Below are 15,954 nucleotides of genomic sequence, written 5' to 3'. Positions count from 1 at the left end.
TGGGCGGAACATAACTGGATTTATCGGATGACATGTGGGAGTATTCATGTGCGAAAATTTTCGGCATTATCGTCCGTTTCAGTATCCGTCTGTGTGTATACTTGCCCGTTGAAATCGGCAATTGCCCGTCAAATTTACGGGTGGACGGGTCTCTGCCTAATACCTTAATGCTGCCACCACCATGCTTCACTGTAGGAATGGTGTTCTCAGGGTGTTGGAAAGTGTTGGGTTTGCACCACACATGGCATTTCCCATGATGGCCAAAAAGTTTAATTTTAGTCTTATCTGACCAGAGAATCATCTTCCCTGTTTGGGGAGTCTGGCTTATGCTGTTGGGCAAACTCCAAATGTGCTTTCTTGTTTTTGTTTGTTTTCATTTAAACAATGGCTTTTTTTTTCTGGCCACTCTTCCATAAAGCCCCACTCTGTGGAGTGTATGGCTTAAAGTGGTCCTATGGACAGATACTCCCATTTCTACTGTGGACCTTTGCAGCTCCTTCAGTGTTCTCTTTGGTGTCTTTATTGCATAAATGCCCTCCTTGACCAGTCTGTAATGCCACTTTTCCACTACAAACGCGGCTGAGTCGGGCTGAGCCGTGCCGTGCTGAGTCGAGCTGAGTGAGGCTATTGGAGTTGCATTTCGACTACAACCGCGCTGAACCGTGCTGGCTGGAAGTGGGTGGACACATTGGGTGGAGTTAGCGAAAGTGGGTGGACGTCACGTGATGTCGTTAAGCAGCACAAACAGTGACATCAGTGAGCTTTTAAGCGGTAGTGTCACGACCCGGATAGTAAACAATAAACATGGAGGACATGGAGTCGTTAGTGTTGCTGGTCTTGGTTCTGTGGCTTGTTGTCACCGACAACGCCAACAGATACTGGCAAGAGCGTATAGATGAGGCGAGGCGCATAAGGCTTCAGAAATTCTCGTAATTCGTAATTCTCTTTCTTCCGGGTTTACGGTGTTTACAGATCCCAGCGTGCTCGCGGGGCGTGTGGGCATGTGAGGACACTCCTCCTCACCAATCAGTGCACAGGGGAGTGTCTGCTCACGCCCCCAACCTCACTCGGCTCGCTTTGGCTCGCTTCAGCCCCACTCCAAAACGATGCGAGTTTTAGGGGCTAAGCAGGGCTGAAGCGAGCTGAGTCGTGCTGTTTTTTGGTAGTCGAAACGCGAGCCGTGTCGGGCTGAAGTGAGCTGAAGCGAGCTGAAGTGAGCTGAAAAAGGGTAGTGGAAAAGGGCCATAAGTTTTAGTGTGGCAGCCTTCTCTTGTCAGGTTTGTAGTGGTGCCATATTCTTTCCATTTTGCGATAATGGATTTAATGGTGCTCTGTGGGATATAAAATTTTGGATTTTTTTTAAAATAACCCAACCCTGATCTATATTCCTCCACAACTCTGTCTGACATGTTTGGAGTGCTCCTTGGTTTTCATATTGCTTGCTTAGTAGTGTTGCAGAGTCAGACCCTGTGTCCAAAACCACTCACCTGTTCACTACTCCCTATATAGAGAACTATATAGTGAGCTCATTGGTAAAATGAAAAAAACGCTTTCGGACACTAGTCTGTCACGCTGCTATTTACATCATTACTGTCGCACAATTAAAATGTGCCAGATCAGTTGGCTGGTGGGTGTTCAATAATAAATACATGCATGTATTTTTGTGATAGATATTATACTGCGCGTATTTCCCATATTAATAAATACAAAGTACTTTGTGTCTGCTGCATCTTTCAGTTCTTTTAAATCAAGGCTGAATCCTGTCTTCTTTGCTGTTGCCTTTTATTAAATTAAATTTGAGGCTTTTGATTTGATTTCTTTCAGCGTGACCACAATGCATGATGGTGTATATATTGCTTGGTTAGTGACCATCGGTTGTACACTACTTTTCATGATGCATTGTGGGATACTTTGAGTGCACTATATAGGGTGTAATAATTCTCACTATACATTCGGACAGCACTACAAAATGGCGAACTCACTATATAGTGAGTAGGGAGTGATTTTGGACACAGGGACGGTCCTTCCAGAACAGGTTGATTTATAAAGACACCATGTGACACATCATGTGACACTGATTGCACACAGGTGGATCTTAAATCAACTAATTATGTGACTTATGAAGTTAATTGTTTGGTCCAGCTCTTATTTAGGGGTTTCAAACCTATGCACACTCCAGATTACTGTTTTTTTCATCTTATTGTTTGTGTCACAGTAAAAAGACAATTTGCACCTTTAAAATGGTAGGCATGTTGTGTAAATCAAATGGTGCTAACCCCCCCAATAATAGTCCATTTTAATTCCAGAGACTCAGATTGTTTTGCAGGTCAAGGGGCCCACATGGCCCCTCCTGGGAAAAAACAGGGGCCCATTTCTACAATGGGGGGCCCAGTGATTATCCTTCAGTTGAAGCGAACCTAGTGAGCGAAGCGAGCCCAATGAACAGCTGGGGCAGCCCAGGGGCTGTTTTTTTCTTCTCAATTCTGTTTTTTTCTTCTCAATTCTGTTTTTTTTTTTTGGTATTAGAAGCCATATGAAGCAATGTCGATGACAAAAATCAATGCTTCAACCAAATATATTGAGATATTGTTTAATCAGTGGCAATATTTTGGAATTCAACCACAGGCCACTATATATCACATCTATATTATCTCCTCCTTGTAAATTATAGCACAAGAATGGGTTTGTTTTTTGCATGCTGTGACGGTGTAATTCTGCTTGTCTCTAATCATCTCTACTTCTAATTTCAGAGAATCAGATGGGATGCTGAATCTTCAATCTTGGGTTCAAATTCAGGCTATGAAGTTTGAAAATTAATAATGTCTGATACTAATGATACAACAGTTGATTAAATCATCAGAATCAGGATGTGTGTAAATCTAGTATGACTAATTACCTTGGGTATCAGGGGTGTCAGTTTTTTCAGGTGAATGTACTCTCTTTCTGCTGAAAAATGACAAAATAGATGTATTTTTCTTTTTTTTCTTATCCATGTTTTCTTGTCTCTTTCGAATATTTGTACATAGACCGTAAGACGCCACCTGGCGAAAGACTTGGATCAGGTTTTACTCGCTTGGGACGCTACAAACGGGGCGGCGTAAATACACGAACGGGTCCGACGTATATTCAATATGGCAGCAGTCAAAACAAATTCATCCGATGCTGAAATCTGTTGAATATCCAGATAATTATGTTGGAAGTTGCATATTTGTGCAAGATTTTTGATATTGAGACCATGAAGTCAAGTAATACGCCACAAAACGTTCCAAATAGGGTATAAAATACTCGCATCCATATTGGCCCCTGCCCCTCTCGACAATGCGTTCATTATTTGAAATAGTGCGTCTTAGACGCGGGCGCGCCAACAATCTGAGTCTCTGTAATTCCATCTTGTAATGCAATAAAACAGGACAAACACAAAAGGGAGATGAATACTTTTGCAAGACACTGTAAATCAAGTCTCTAGCAACTATTAATGTCAGGGGATACTAAAGCAAGCCAAACAGGAATATTTAACGTTTTAAATGTAGACCAGGCCGGAACAGGTAATCAAAGAAAACAGTGCATCATACTTAGCCTTTGCATTATTTTCAGTTCACTGTAGAAATATAAATTGCTCTACCTCTGTACCATCATAGCACAATGTTAATATTATAATTTCTTCAGATTTCCTTGTCACAACTTGTCCTGTCACAGGCTCTCACCATACTAGAGGTTATGTGGTTTTGTTTTTGTTTTGTTTTTTTAAACTGGCGGTTTCTCTCAAAGTCAAGGAAGGATACATAACAGCTGCATTTCAAGAATGCCACGTTATCAAATCCCGTAGAAGAACTGTTCCAATGTCTAGAATCTTTCAAATTCCACCATGGACTGAGTCCTTCGTTCAGAGAATTTTGCAACGATGCTTGTGTGTATCCTCTGCATTCTTAAAGCACCCACAATCTTATGCACATGTACAAGGCAGGGCTTTTTCAATAACGCACACCTGCCTCTGAAGGACCTGTCCTACCAAGTAAGCATTTGTGACCGAGAAATACCCTGGAACCGTTGGTATTAAACAGCTTCTGCTCCTTTAATTTAATGTCAGTGCTCATGCAGAAACACTTTATATTTACCTTGAACACTTCTTTGACAGCCATCATGAGTTCAGGTCCGACACCATCTCCTGGCACCATCGTGACCTTGAAGGTGCTGTCAGCCCGCGCTGGTGGAGTCTCTGAAGCATTCTGATTGGTTGAGAGGCTCAGCGAGCGCACGCACAGTGGCTTTATGGCAGCACCAGTCAGGCCCTATGGATGGGTCAAACAGGAAACAGTCAACAGAGGTCAAAAGGTCACCTAACCATCTATGCGCTCAGGTCAAACTTCTTATGTTTATGGACCAGTCTTAGCTCTGTAAAAAAAAACGTTTTGTTAGCGAGCTGTTTAATGCAGAATCTAGTTTAATCACTATTGTTGTATCGTGTAGTTTGCATATTATATAATTCATTATTAATGAACTTTTTCAGCAATTATGCATCACTGCATAATTTGTAGTTATTCATTATTTAAACTATACTATGGCAGACTTTTAGCGTCATTATACACCGATCAGCCATAACATTATGACCACTGACAGGTAAAGTGAATAACATTGTAATGAAATAAATCAACAATACCCATCAAGGGATGGGATATATTAGGCAGCAAGAGAACAGTCATTTCTTGAAGTTGATGTGTTGGAAGCAGGAAAAATGGGCAAGCGTAAGGATCTGAGCAACTCTGACAAGGGCCAGATTGTGATGGCTAGATGACTGGGTCTGGGCATCTCCAAAATGGCACATCTTGGGGGGTGTTCCCAGTATGCAATGGTTAGTACCTACCAAAAGTGGCCCAAGGAAGCTCAACCGGTGAACCAGCGACAGGGTCATGGGTGTCGAAGGCTAGCCCATATGGTCCAATCGCACAGAAGAGCTACTGTAGCACAAACTGCTGAAAAAGTTAATGCTGGCTAAAACAGAAAGGTACTAACCACTGCATACCAAGAACACCCCACAAGATGTGCCATTTTGGATATGCTCAAACCTAGTCATCTAACCATCACAATTTGGTCCTTGTCAAAGTCACTCAAATCCTTACGCTTGCCCATTTTTCCTGCTTCCAACACATCAACTTCGAGAACTGATCGTTTTCTTGCTGCCTAATATATCTCACCCCTTGACAAGGTGCCACTGTAAAGAGATAATCAAATGTTATTCACTTCACCTGTCAGTGGTCATAATGTTATGGCTGATCGGTGTACATCTAGCTAAATCCCAAAAGGCTTCCAGATCCATGCTCTCTACATAGGCTATAAAACAATGGCTTCTACATGTTACAATAGAGGGCCGTTTGGGATTCAGCAGCTTACACCCTATATACCATTTATACGCACTCAACAGCGTATAAAATTATTCATCTACACACTCATGGATTAAAGCAAAAAAAAATTATTTGACAAAATTTACGGGTGGTGGGGGGGGTTATGGGTGGATTTCGATGAAATTCTACAGGAGGGGGGTTATGGGTGGATTTCGATGAAATTCTGAGAATGGTTAACTTAGAACTGATAACTATCATCAATTAATTAATGGATTAATATATTCAATTTATTGCACTCTTTCCATTGCTTCCGTATATTATTTTTTTGTGGCAAACCACACAAATGCAAGCGCCTGGAATGTTTAGTTTTTTGCACCATGAACTAAATGGCTTTCCGTTTTCACCCATTTCGTACAGCCAAGCCCACCTCCACTTGTTTTTTACACCTTTATCGATGGCAGACACATCAGTGCCTTCTTTCATGTAAAGCGCATCCATGCTGCCGAAACCGAAAGCAGAATGACATGCTCCTCTATGCTCGACGTCAATATAGAAAAAAGTTTGGATCTTCGCTTAAATTAAAATTGGGGTTTGACCTTACTTTGTGTTGAATACGACTTCAAAAACAATTCAAGATTTTATTAAGAGAAATATTGTGGCCAACACGAGTGTTAAGTTACCTAAAAGATCGTGTTAAGTTGGCTGCTATCTACTTTGCGTTCGTTCTCATTTTCCTCCATCATTTCATAGGCCAGAAACAGATGTTTTGACGTAATTTAACTGAGTAGGCTATGATTATTATTTAACCGTAGTCTTCTAGACATTTTGACTGTTTGGGGCATTGAACGCTGGTGTATGATTTTCAGGGAATAAAGTTTAGCGCATGTCGGAACATCATTGCGCTCGCAGCCTCCAACTCCTCAAACGTCCTTTAAATTGTGATATAACGTAGGCTATAAGGCACGGTTCTAACATACCTTATACACTGGCCTAACGAAAATAATAATTGTTGGGGTGTCTGCTGATTTGTTAGCTATAAATTTAGGTCTAATTACTTCTGACAGTCTGCAAGCATTGCACCGTCGGGTCTTCAAGTCTGGCTGAAGCAGAGGAGCGGGCTTTCCGGGGTTTATTTTTTCGTTTTTTTTTTTACATGCTCTATTTCTATATGTCCAGGTTTGAACTAAGTCATTTTGGCAAGATTTAATTTAATACAAAACAGAAATGGTCAGACACAAGCACGCCAAGCACATGGGAATGTATTTTGCCAATTTTGACAGCGCGTGTTTTTTTAATGCCGCACCGTAGACAGCGAACGTTTAAACATGATCAAACATAGGAAATGAACGACACAAAGCATGGCTCAAAAACAAAAAAGTTAAATAAACCCTGCTGATAGTTGGTGTTGCAACACATCAGTGTTATAACCCAATCTCTACCCAACCACCCGTCATTTTAATTCTCCTCGGATCAGCACCGACCTCACATTTGGCCTTGGGAGACTTCAGTTGACGGAAATCCGTCACACGACGGAAAACTTTAATCCATGCACACTATGTAGAGTATTATAAGATCAATAAGAAACAATATGGGACTGAACACCATACTGCCAATATTAATGCAACAAAGATTTCTACATCCTCAAGAAAATCTTCGCTAATGACATGATTTTCTCCAATCTAAGTATGCGTATGTATTTCCTCAACTTCTGACAAGAGTGGAACCCAGGGCGAGATGCTTTTCTGCTCATCATGGCTGTAAAGAGTGGTTATTTGAGTTACCATGGCCTTCCTGTTAGCTCTCAAACCAGTCTGGTCATTCTCTTCTAACCTCTCTTGTCAACAAGGCACTTCCACCTGCAGAACTGGATGTGGTGTTTTTTTCCCCCACACTATTCTGTGTAAACTCTAAAGACTGTTGGGAACGTCAACATCCCAGGAGGTCAACAGCTAATGAAATACCTAAACCAGCCTACTTGGCATTACAACCATGCCACGGTCAAAGTCACAATGATGGCATTTTTACATGGATGATCAAGTGTGTAGGTGTTCTTATTAAAAGGTGCTTCTATCTATCAGTAAGTAAGTGATGAATTTCAATCCTGCTACACATCGTGTAATGTTATTATATACCTCCAAGGGAATCACTTAATATTAGATACTGTACCTTGTTCCCAATATTAGTGCACTACACAGGCTATGAAATATTCCTGCTACACTGCAGTAGCGTACAATTAATTACAGTGCTCAGTGTAAATGAGTACACCCCCTTTGAAAAGTAACATTTTAAACAATATCTCAATGAACACAATTTCCAAAATGTTGACAAGACAAAGTTTAATAGAACATCTGTTTAACTTATAACGGGAAAGTAAGGTTAATAATATAACTTAGATTACACATTTTTCAGTTTTACTCAAATTAGGGTGGTGCAAAAATGAGTACACCCCACAACAAAAACTACTACATCTAGTACTTTGTATGGCCTCCATGATTTTTAATGACAGCACCAAGTCTTCTAGGCATGGAATGAACAAGTTGGCGACATTTTGCAACATCAATCTTTTTCCATTCTTCAACAATGACCTCTTTTAGTGACTGGATGCTGGATGGAGAGTGATGCTCAACTTAGAATTCCCCAAAGAAAATAATTTCTTTACATCACAAAGGTGAAGGCTACAAGAAGATCAGCAAAGCTTTACTTATCAGTCAGAATACTGTAGCAAAAGTGGTACAAAAATTTAAGAAAGATGGAACTGCAACCATCTCACAGAGACATCCAGGTCGTCCACGGAAGTTAACACCTCGACAGGAGCATCTTCTGATGAGAAGGGTTGAAGAAAATCAGCATGCAAGTTCACTGCAGTTATCTAAAGAAGTAGAAAGCCAAACTGGGGCGACTATTTCCCGTGACACAATACGGCGTACACTGCAGAGGAATGGCATGCATGGATGCTGTCCACGAAAGAAGCCTCTCCTAAAGTCCAGGCACAAAAAAGCCCGCCTAGAGTTTGCCAGGGCCCATGGTGACAAAGATGAAGATTACTGGGACTCTATACTCTGGAGTGATGAGACCAAGAGAAATGTTTTTGGAACTGATGGCTTCAAAACTGTATGATGTCGCAAAGGTGAGGAATACAAAGAAAAATGCATGGTGCCTACAGTGAAACATGGTGGTGGCAGTGTCCTTATGTAGGGCTGCGTGAGTGCTGCTGGTGTCGGGGAGCTGCATTTCACTCATGGCATCATGAATTCAGATGTATTGATCTATATTGAAAGAGAAGATGCTACCTTCACTCCGTGCCCTTGATCGTCGTGCATTTTTCCAACATGACTAAACACACATCTAAGGCCACTGTTGGATTTCTGAAGAAGAACAGGGTGAAAGTGATTCAGTGGCCAAGTACGTCTCCTGATCTGAACCCAATCGAACACCGATGGGGAATTCTAAAGAGGGTCATTCCATGTCAATTCAACCGGGGCCCGCGCACTTAGGTCTCAAAAAATTCTGAAAAAAAAAAATAAAAAAAATCACCAGATATACCCATGTTAGCTAGGAGAAACACTGTAAATTTATTTGAATGTAAGATGTATACTTTCCATGTTACAGCCAGTTTTACTGGGGGAGGGGGGTGTCAATTTTGTTCAGACTCTTTTTTTTTTGTCAAAATTCACAAGCCCATAGCTCAAGAACTAAACCATGTAGGAGGCTCAAATTTTGCATGCTGGTACATAAATAGGAATAGTATGTAGCAAAACTGTCATTCTGGGTCTGGATGATCCTGCATAGTCATAGCACTCCCTCAAAGATGATCAAAATTTTATTGGAGTTTTTGGCTGTGCTCTGTTTAGGCCTTCAGAAGACATATTTTTACCCAACATAGGCTCTTGATTTTTTTTCCCTTATTGAGAGAAGTAGAAACACTCTCAAAAAAAGCAATAAACAGAAAGGAAACTCTATCAGTGTTTGAACAGAAGACCTCACAAGTCTGACAAATCATTTTGGATGTCATTTTCAGAGCACCGTAACACCTTGTGGGAATGTGCGCAGATTTTTAAAAATATTTTCTTCTTTATTTTCCATGATCCCTTCTTTTTAAAAACACCAATTTGGCTTGTCTTACTCAAATCTCTCTTTTTTATTTTCCACCCTGAACATGGGCAAAATGCACCCTTGAGAGCAATGTTTTCTATAACATTAATGTAAAGAGTAAATAACCAAAGGCCAATTTTGCCCTAACATGATCACCTGAGAGCGCCTGTGCAGCGGTGGAGGTATCCGTTTCAATTTCAATGATTCAGTGATTTTAGGGGCACCTGTGGTTACTCTGAGAGTAACCCCCCTCCCTCAGTAAAACTGGCTGTAACATGGAAAGTATACATCTTACATTCAAATAAATTTACAGTGTTTCTCCTAGGTAACATGGGTACATCTGGTGATTTTTTCAGACCTAAGTGCGCGGGCCCCGGTTGAATTGACATGGAATGACCCAAGAAGCAAGTTGAGCATCACTCTCCATCCAGCATCCAGTCACTAAAAGAGGTCATTGTTGAAGAATGGAAAAAGACTGATGTTGCAAAATGTCATTAACATTAACTGAAGCTATAGTTAGTTTTTTTTTCTTTTTTATCAGACATCTAGTTTTTAGGTTTGTTTACCTGACATGTTTCGACGTACGACTGTCGTCTTCCTCAGAGTGTCACCAGAGTTATTGGTGATGCATCTTTTATCAGCTGATGTTTCCGAAGGCGTGGCCTTCCTGTCTGGTTTGACAGGTCGGTCACGCCTTCTACTGTCTGTTCGTCCCCTGCAAGATGGCACTCCAGGTATGGGAGAGCATGTATGCTCCCTCATCCCGGTTGATGGTCCTCGGACTTCGCTTACGGATCTCCATGGCCTCCCTGATCCAGCGCTGATGTTTATTATCTTCTGTGCGGATGACTCTGGCAAACCAGACAGGAAGGCCACGCCTTCGGAAACATCAGCTGGTAAAAGATGCGTCACCAATAACATCCGGTGACACTCTGAGGAAGACGACAGTCGTACGTCGAAACATGTCAGGTAAACAAACCTAAAAACTAGATGTCTGATAAAAAAGCAAAAAAAAAACTAACTATATTTAATATATGACATAATGAACGTAATTGAAAGATTAACTGAAGCTCTTGATTTCTATCTGTATGGTTTGATGCATTGTGCTGCTGTCAAAGGATTGGCTGATTAGAGAACTGCATAAAACAGCAGGTGTATGGATGTTCCTAATAAAGTAGCTGGCGAGTGTATACTCGTGTTTGTCTGTCAGGAAAGTAAGAAACATCTCTGTACAGCTGATTCTATGACTGTGTCAGTGCTTCTGAATATCCATCCATTATCTGTATCCGCTGAAAATGTCGCCAACTTGTTCATTCCATGCCTAGAAGACTTGGTGCTGTCATTAAAAATCATGGAGGCCATACAAAGTACTAGATGTAGTAGTTTTTGTTATGGGGTGTACTCATTTTTGCACCACCCTAATTTGAGTAAAACTGAAAAATGTGTAATCCAAGTTATATTACTAGCCTTACTTTTTCCCCGTTATAAGTTAAACAGATGTTATATTAAACTTTGTCTTGTCAACATTTTGGAAATTGTTTGTGTTCATTGAGATATTGTTTAAAATGTTACTTTTCAAAGAGGGTGTACTCGTTTACACTGAGCACTGTCCCCCCAAAAACGAGTCACCTCAGATTCTTACTGAAGATATCTGAATGGCAGTTTTATCATGTATTTCAGCTTAATAACAAAATATAACCACAATAATTCTTCACTGCACTGACAAGGCGATAATAAGGGAAGAGACGCCTTTATCAAGCTCTAACATCAGCTAATAAAGCCATTTAACTCCAACCAAGGAGAATACATTTACAATAAAAACATGCCTAATTTTTAAAGCTATATGGGAAACTAAAATCAATATTCTCTTCACCTGTACACCCAAAGCAGCAACTTTGTTTTTAACACACACACATGCATGTATGTATGTAATAGCTGGAGAAATTTCGAGAAAGTTATCTTAACAGTATCTATCTAAACACGTTGCTCGCTACTGAGGAACTGTTAGTTTTTACCCAAAACACTGCACTAAACTCCAATGGACATCTTTTATACCTTTTTTATGTAAGTTCAACATCCTCAATTAAAATACCGTTTTGTATTTATCATCATTAACGCTCCCTCACCTTGGCCAATGATACAAAGCTTCCCCTCAAGGCGGCGGCCATCATGATGTAAAAACCGGTGGACGTCGTGTGACGATAATGCAGATACGTGTTGTTTTCCCACCCGTCTTCGAGAATAGCCACGCCCATATATAAGACCAGTGATGCTAGCGCATAGCGATAACGTCAGTGAGCTCGAGATCTCCGTTTGGTAATCCTTCTTCTTCTGCGGTTCCTCAAACAAAAGCATGTAGGGGTCTCTGCTGCCACCGCACGGAATAAAAAGCCATTACACCGTACTCCTATACTTGTGTGTAAACTGTTTGAAGTGAACATTAACTGAAGCTCTTGATTTCTATCTGTATGGTTTGATGCATTGTGCTGCTGTCAAAGGATTGGCTGATTAGAGAACTGCATAAAACAGCAGGTGTATGGATGTTCCTAATAAAGTAGCTGGCGAGTGTATACTCGTGTTTGTCAGGAAAGTAAGAAACATCTCTGTACAGCTGATTCTATGACTGTGTCAGTGCTTCTGAATATCCATCCATTATCTGTATCCGCTTATCCTGTTCTGCAGGGTCGCAGGCAAGCTGGAGCCTATCCCAGCTGACTATGGGCGAGAGGCGGGGTGCACCCTGGACAAGTCGCCAGGTTATCACAGGGCTGACACATAGAGACAAACAACCATTCACACTCACATTCACACCTATGATCAATTTAGAGCCACCAATTACTTGATAACTGCACATCTGGGTCCATAGTTGTACATATTCATCAATATTCGCTGCTGTTGGATCTATCTACACAGCCAGTCTTGCATGTGTGTGTATATATGTATATGCTTACATCCACACTTAAGTTTAGGTGTGCATGTATAGGTGTATATATGTATGTATATGTGTATATTCTGAATGCCTATTTGACTCCTTTTATATCCACAAGACATCTGCATAGCAAGTTAGCTACTTCTGTATATAGCCTTAAGGATAATTATAACCACCCTTTTTTATAGCCCTACCTGTAGTTACTTCTCCCTTAACTACTGTACATATACTGCACAGAACTATTGAACATCCTATTTATTTATCTGAACATTCTCTACTCACTATAACCATCTCATTTGCACTAGCTGTACATAACTGCATTCACCTGTATATATTGCTTATCTGTACATACTGTATTATACTGCACTTCTGCTATTTGCACTTCTGATTAGATGCTAACTGCATTTCGTTACCCTGTATGAGTAATGATAATAAAGTTGAATCTAATCTAATCTAAATGCCGTTAGACTGTGGGGAAAACCAGAGGAAACCCACGCAGACACGGGGAGAACATGCACCCTGGACAAGTCGCCAGGTCATCGCAGGGCTGACACATAGAGACAAACAACCATTCACACTCACATTCACACCTATGGTCAATTTAGAGCCACCAATTAGCCTAACCTGCATGTCTTTGGACTGTGGGGGAAACCAGAGGAAACCCACGCAGACACGGGGAGAACATGCAAACTCCACACAGAAAGGCCCTCGCCAGCTACTGGGCTCAAACCCAGGACCTTCTTGCTGTGAGGCGACAGTGCTAACCACTACACCACCGTGCCGCCCCATTCTGGACATCCGTGAGGCAGAATCTCCAAGGCGGCAGAAGACTACATTTCTTGATCATTCTTTGTCAATTCAGCTTTCTTCAGTGCATACAGTACAGTACAGAGTATAGACAGTTCAAAACCTTTCACCTGGTATGCATAATATTTCACAGTACAAAATCTTTCTTAGCAACTTCAACAGAGAGATTAAACCCTAAATTGTTGTGATGAGAGGAATAATCATTTAGGGACAAGCCGTTATAGGAAAATAATCAGGTTCAGATTGGTAACAGTAGCTCCAATTCATCACATCACCCTGTCACTGATTATTTTCTTAAAACATAACATTCCACACATAAATGCATCCAAAAGGGTGATAATATCATTAAATATGATCACAACGTGTGTGTGTGTTTTGTTGCTTTGTTTTTTGGGGGGCATGCAGTCAATTATTATGGCTTAGTGACACTTTTTAGGGCTATGCCTGATGTGCAGATGCTCAGTTTTTAATGAATGATCAAATCTTACAGATATAACCACTTTTTAAAAGAAGAATAACTTTATTCATCACATGGACACTTGCAAAACTCCTCTCTGCATTTAACCCATCTGAAGCAGTGAACACACACATAACAAGAGCAGTGGGCAGCCATGCTAACAGCACCCGGGGAGCAATTGGGGGTTAGGTGCCTCGCTCAAGGGCACTTCAGCCCAAGGCCATCCCATGTTAATCTAACTGCATGTCTTTGAACTGTGGGGGACACCAGAGCACCAGGAGAAAACCCACGCCGACACGGGGAGAACATGCAAACTCCACACAGAAAGGCCACCAGACTCAAACCCAGAACCTTCTTGTTGTGAGGCGACAATTCTAACCACTACACCACTGTGCCACCACACTGTGGTATATTGTCACTTTTCTAAGAGAAATATCCACTTCTTAGGGTGTATGGTGTCGTGTCACTTTTAGAGCTTACTGTCATTTTTGGGGGGCACCATGGTGGTGCAGTGGTTAGCACTGTCACTTCACAACAAGAAGGTTCTGGGTTCAAGCCCAATGGCCGACGGGGGCCTTTCTGTGCGGAGTTTGCATGTTCTCCCCATGCCTGCGTGGGTTTCCTCCAGGTGCTCTGGTTTCCCCCACAGTTCAAAGACATGCAAGGCAGGGACAGATCCAGCCCAAGAATCTGAAAGATGCACGTTTACACTAATTTTACCAGATCGCGATGGATTTTCACAGGGGCATAGAGCACACCGAGCCCTTTCCGAAGAGGGCAGCCACGGCCCATTATGACCCCCGCTCGGCCCATTATTCGCTCCCAAACCCCCTGTGCAAGCACAGCTCGCCTAAAACTTTAATATGAGCCCTGGCTCCAGCCGCACATGCACACAGAAATTTAAAAATTCATAACTTGGCCACCAAAAGTCCGAGCCCTGCCAAACATTACAGGCACCTCCTTCTCCCCAAGACCTTTCGAAACAGCCAGGCACGGCCTGCTATGACCGCAGCTCAGCCCATTATTCATGGTGACTTTCAAATTTTCGATCTCTTTCTTGAGCATTTTATTGGTTTGACCTAGGTTCTTTGTGTCAGATCATGCTACACAAAGCATCGTAAGAATACAGGTAATTAGGTCAGGTAAGCATCACGTTTACCATAGGTGGTTGGACCATTGGTCTGCTGGTTGAGCGTGACTATAGCCCATGTAGCTAGCTAGTGGCTAGCTACATGGGCTATAGCCACATATAAACAAATGCCCTGTGACCGATGCCAAGTGGTGCATATATATTTCTGGCTGATGCACATGCATAGGTTACATCGGTCTGGATCTGTCCCTGCAAGGCACCCAACCTCAACTGCTCCCCGGGCGCTGTAGCATACGGTAGCTGCCTACTGCTCTGGGTATGTGTGTTCACTGCTTCAGATGGGTTAAATGCAGAGGTTAAATATCACTGTGTGCTTAAGTCTGTGCTTTAGTGTACGTGTGATAAATAAAGGCGTCTTGTCTAATTACCTCTGTATTTTGATCCTTTCCCCTCCCACAGAACAATTAGCAATGAAGTTGGAGAAAGGACAAAAGGCCAACAGTGCCATCTAGTGGTTAATATTAGCCATATCATCTTTGTCTAATAATTCTATTACACCTGATGGATTTTGATAAAGAGAAAAAATGATTAAACACATAACACTTTTAATGTTCAGTATGTCTAGCCTAGGTTATATGAAATACATCTATGAGGTCACAGATGTAGAATATATATTTGTAAGTTAGATGCTTTGTGCGCTTTAACTTTCTTCTCATTTAGTTTAACAGAAACATTAAAGTGTTAAGTGTTTAATAGAGCCAATGATTTGAACAGGTTCATACCCTGTATATTTGCTGGCTGTAGTTTAAAGTGTTAGTATTACATACATCATTATTAAAAAAAAAAACCATAATCAAAATACCAATCCAGGAAAATGGGAAAGCCAGTCAACCCAATAAGGCCGCCAGAGGCCCCCGGAAGCTCTGCAGTTTTTAAATGCCTGGAGATACATTTTGAACTTTCAGAGACATGTTGTAAATGAAATCTCTTAAAGAAAATTACCATATCAAAAATATGTTTTAAAAGTAGAAACTTTCAAAACTATTTTATTTGTCACTGAAAATGATATTGTCAGAGTTGCAGGTATATGCATAGAACACAATTACAACTGATATATGGTAATATTTATGAAAGTTGCATTGTCATATAATGCATTACCACATGACACACTACACTGTAGTACACTGACCACAAAACACCTTCTATCAATAAATTATTACTATTTTAGCAACTGCAATCT

General features: G+C 41.2%; 1 protein-coding gene across 2 annotated transcripts in view; it reads right to left on the bottom strand.

Moving 5' to 3' along the window:
- The window catches only part of idh3b (isocitrate dehydrogenase (NAD(+)) 3 non-catalytic subunit beta), a 57,694-nt gene extending 45,985 nt beyond the window's left edge, over window positions 1–11,709 (bottom strand). For both annotated transcript variants that reach the window (XM_060935653.1, XM_060935652.1), the window contains exons 1-2: window positions 11,558–11,709; window positions 4,116–4,289 (exon numbers count right to left, since the gene is read on the bottom strand). In XM_060935653.1, coding sequence (XP_060791636.1) covers window positions 4,116–4,289; window positions 11,558–11,686 — 303 coding nt within the window. In that variant the 5' untranslated portion in view covers window positions 11,687–11,709. The remainder of the gene's footprint in view (window positions 1–4,115; window positions 4,290–11,557) is intronic.
- Between the last annotated feature and the right edge of the window lie 4,245 nt (window positions 11,710–15,954).

Source organism: Neoarius graeffei, chromosome 12 (genome assembly GCF_027579695.1).
Source record: "Neoarius graeffei isolate fNeoGra1 chromosome 12, fNeoGra1.pri, whole genome shotgun sequence".
NCBI classification, from domain to species: domain Eukaryota; kingdom Metazoa; phylum Chordata; class Actinopteri; order Siluriformes; family Ariidae; genus Neoarius; species Neoarius graeffei.
The sequence above is the reverse complement of the archived record's forward strand: the minus strand, read 5'-3'. Positions and strand labels throughout refer to the sequence as shown.